The sequence below is a fragment of the Cardiocondyla obscurior genome, unplaced genomic scaffold (assembly GCF_019399895.1).
Source record: "Cardiocondyla obscurior isolate alpha-2009 unplaced genomic scaffold, Cobs3.1 scaffold31_0_849067, whole genome shotgun sequence".
Lineage (NCBI taxonomy): Eukaryota > Metazoa > Arthropoda > Insecta > Hymenoptera > Formicidae > Cardiocondyla > Cardiocondyla obscurior.
The window spans coordinates 16,757-20,320 of NW_027228788.1; the positions used below are offsets into that span (position 1 = coordinate 16,757).

The 3,564-nt window shown below is 53.8% G+C and overlaps 2 protein-coding genes across 2 annotated transcripts; both read left to right on the plus strand.

Moving 5' to 3' along the window:
• Nucleotides 1-1,995, plus strand: LOC139112565 (nucleolar and coiled-body phosphoprotein 1-like). The gene has a single exon (XM_070673654.1). It carries the CDS (start codon nt 1-3, stop codon nt 1,993-1,995), a length of 1,995 nt encoding a protein of 664 aa, XP_070529755.1.
• Nucleotides 1,996-2,113: 118 nt separating this feature from the next.
• Nucleotides 2,114-2,761, plus strand: LOC139112566 (uncharacterized). The gene has a single exon (XM_070673655.1). The coding sequence runs from the start codon at nt 2,114-2,116 to the stop codon at nt 2,759-2,761; it is 648 nt and encodes a 215-aa protein (XP_070529756.1).
• Nucleotides 2,762-3,564: the final 803 nt, after the last annotated feature.

A 3,564-nucleotide genomic window follows, 5' to 3' on the forward strand; every position in this document is an offset into this window, starting at 1 on the left:
ATGTCGTCATCCAACGACGGGCAATCCAGCGCTTGCTCCGCAGGGGCGCTGGTGGCTACAGCGTCTGCGATGTTTTCGCATGAAGATCGGTCCGACGGAGAGGATCATCAATCCAGGCTATCTTCAGGAGAAGATACGCGAAGAGTGGCCGCCCCTTTTACGGATACAGACGGGGAATATATGAAACTTCCCCGGATAGTCGACATGAAGGTGGTAAAGAAGGCCAGAGCTAATAAACTTGGCCCGAAGAGTAAGGCGCGCGCCAAAGTTAATCGCAAGACGAACCAACCGTCTGACGAAGAGGTGTTGTTCAGCGCTGTGAGACCAAATGCTGGCTCGCCTCCGCCGGCGACAGCGCTTACGGAAACCGGCGCAACCACGGCCACGGAAGAGGACGACAAACGGCTATCCCGCCCAATGGAAGCAGATGACATAGAGGAGAACGCGGACACCGACGTGATAAACATCGAGTCGTCGGACGCATCAGATGCTTCCATACGAACTACCGCATCAGGAGCAGCCAAGAGAACTCGGAGAAGAAACAACCGCGACATCAAGACGAAGACTCGTCGTATGGCATCGAATTCTTCTTCATCGGAAGATAATCCCTTCGAGGAGGACCAGAGAGAGAAACGAGGAAGACCCGTCGTTACCGGCAAAGGCGTCCGCATCTTGGCAATTCAAGAGAAGACCAAGGAGTTGCAATCTCTCAAAGACGAAATAAGAACCATGAGAGAAATTGCCGAAGGTGGATATGACCCTTCCGACTTTAAGGGCAAACGCCGCACTCAAATGGCTGAGAAGATAGAGCAGGAGTCTACCGGCCTGCCCATTCAGGCACTTGCGGCTGACATTTTACAAACAGCCAAAAAGATAGAGGGAGTTGCGGTCAAGTCCGGCAATCTGAAAGGCGGATTTGTTCGCATACTTAGAGAGGCAGCACTCAGGATTGAGATAAGTGCAGATGCCATGTCCCGCAAGGTACTTCCTGCGGAGACCACGGACGTCGGAACAATCGATCAGCTGAGGGCTGAAGTACTTCAGTTGCGAGAAGAACTGAAGCAAGCTCGCGAGGCCGCGATAATTCGTCCCCCAACTTCATCACCGACAACAAGAGAGGAAAACGCGGACGACATCGCAATGGAGGTAGAAGCTGGTGAGGTGGCTGAGTCGTCTACCGCTCCGCCTCCTCCATCTGTAGTTTTGCCATCTAAGAAGGAGTGGCCACCAGCAATGAGGCCGCCATTAAAAGGACACAGTAAAGTCCTTTCTGACAGCGAAGACGCTGGACCTTCAGTTTTGCTCCCTCGGCGTAAAACGCCCAGCAAGGACATAGAGGGCATCATAGACAACAAGTTAGCTGCCTTCTTCAAGGTCGTCCAAACCCAGATGCGGGACATGGCGACCACACTAATGGAGCGACTGGATCCTCGAGTCTCTTCCAGCGGAGCCCGAGAAAACACCTCTACGGTATCCGTCCCCAAGGACAATACCAAGAAGCGCCCGGTTCCCGAGGAAGATCCCAAGAAGATCAAGTCCAAGAAGGAAGATCCCAAGAAGATAGGAAAAGACGAGGGCCAGAGATCTAAGATCTCTACCTCCTCCAAGCAACCGTCTGTCTCTAAACAGACGGCCACGAGCAGAAGGCCGACGAGTGCCGGTCCCACCTCTCGGAAGGAGAATGTTCCCGAGAAGCCTGTCCCACGCTCCACAGACAAAGAGACATGGTCTCAAGTCGTGGGACGCAAGGCCAGAAAAGGGACCAAACAACCGCCGAGACCCACAGCTTCCTCTTCTTCGGCGCCCGCTAATGCGCGACAGGGGAGGAAAGAAGAGGTGATAAACCTGCCACCAATTCTTCTAACAAAATTCCTGCGGCGAAGCCCAAGGGAAAGAAGAAGACGAGAAGAAGAGCTCCAAGAACTTCTGCAGTCGTCCTGTCAGCTCCCGGCGCGGAGTATGACAAACTTATGGCAGAGGTCAGAGCAAAGATAAAGTTATCCGAGGTGGGCATCAGCGAAAAAGTCTCAATGCGCACAACGAGACTGGCGCTCTGCTGATCCAAATACCCGGATCAGAGAGCGATTGCAAGGCTGATGCTTTAGCCGGCCTAATGAAGGAGGTGTTGGCAAACAGAGAGGACGTCAAGATCTCTCGCCCAACTATAACTGCGGAGCTGCGTGTCTGGCCGCTGGAGCCTTCCATAACTAAGGAGGAGGTCATCGAGGCTGTGACAAGTAAAGGTCTATGTCAGCCAAAAGACGTACAGGCTGGAGACATGCGACAGATTGCCGGCAGCATGAATAGTCTGTGGCTCAGGCTGCCACTCACTGCCGCAAAGAAGGCCTCGGAAGGAGGCAAACTCGCCATAGGCTGGACAAGGGTCAAGGTGGCCCTTCTGGATCCCCGCCCAATGAGATGCTTCAAGTGTTTGGAGCGGGGCCATACAAGAGAGAGATGCCCGAACAAGGTGGATAGGTCGGGCAAATGCTACCGTTGCGGAAACACGGGACATGTGGCGAGAGTATGCACGGCCACTCCCAGATGCCCAATCTGCGCTGACATCGGAAGAAGAGCCGACCACATCTTGGGTGGTAAACAATGTACCACCCGAAACAGAAGAGGAAGCCCACCGAGCGGAGGAAACAAACTTCGCACCAGTGAAGAGACAGCGATGGAAGTGGACATCCCGTCTCCTGCCAACGCACTGCCTCAGAGAAAGAAACCCCTGGAGGAGGGAAGAAAACCCGCCGTTAATTAATGGCCCTTTCGCTTCTCCAAGCAAACATTGGCCACTCTCGCCCAGCGCAAGATCTGTTCTTGCACACGCTGGCCGAGACTGGCAGCACATTAGGCGTAATCTCGGAGCCGCACCGCATCCCCGAGAATCATTCATCATGGATAGGAGACAAGACGAAGACAGTGGCGCTGACTTGGAGATGGTGGCAAGGAGCACCTCCCTGCGCCCCGATTGGCCGTGGTCGTCACTTTGCCGCGGTACACTGGGGCCCGATTGCTGTAATTGGCACATACCTGCCACCATCGGGCTCTTCCACGGAGTACGAGGAGTGGCTGGAGGAGATAGGAGTGTGCATCGGTGGACTCCGACCGTTACCCGTTGTGTTGGCCGGGGATTTCAACGCCTGGTCCACAACTTGGGGTTCCCGGCTAACTAATAGAAGAGGAAGAATTCTTGAAGAATGGGCGGCTTCGTGGGACCTTGTTTTATTAAATAAAGGCAAAGTCTCAACATGTATTCGGGCGCAAGGAGAGTCTGTGATAGACATTACATGGGCCTCCCCTGCAGCCGCAAACTTAGTACGACAATGGAGGGTGGCCACGGAGCTCGAACATTTGTCAGATCATAGATACATATCTGTAAAGTTCGGGCTTCAAGCCACACCTACAAGAAATAGAAGACGCCCTTCAGAGTCAAGGTGGGCGTCCAGAAAAATCAGAGAGGATGTCTTCAGAGCCTCTCTCGAGGTTTCATGCTGGAGTAGAGAGAGCCAGAACACCCGCTCCGTTACATCAGTCCAGAGCGAGGCTGATTGGTTCATGGAA

What these genes read in the sequence shown, in the direction of transcription:
- LOC139112565 (XM_070673654.1), top strand. Translation starts at nt 1, where the DNA reads ATGTCGTCATCCAACGACGGGCAATCCAGCGCTTGCTCCGCAGGGGCG.
- LOC139112566 (XM_070673655.1), top strand. Translation starts at nt 2,114, where the DNA reads ATGAAGGAGGTGTTGGCAAACAGAGAGGACGTCAAGATCTCTCGCCCA.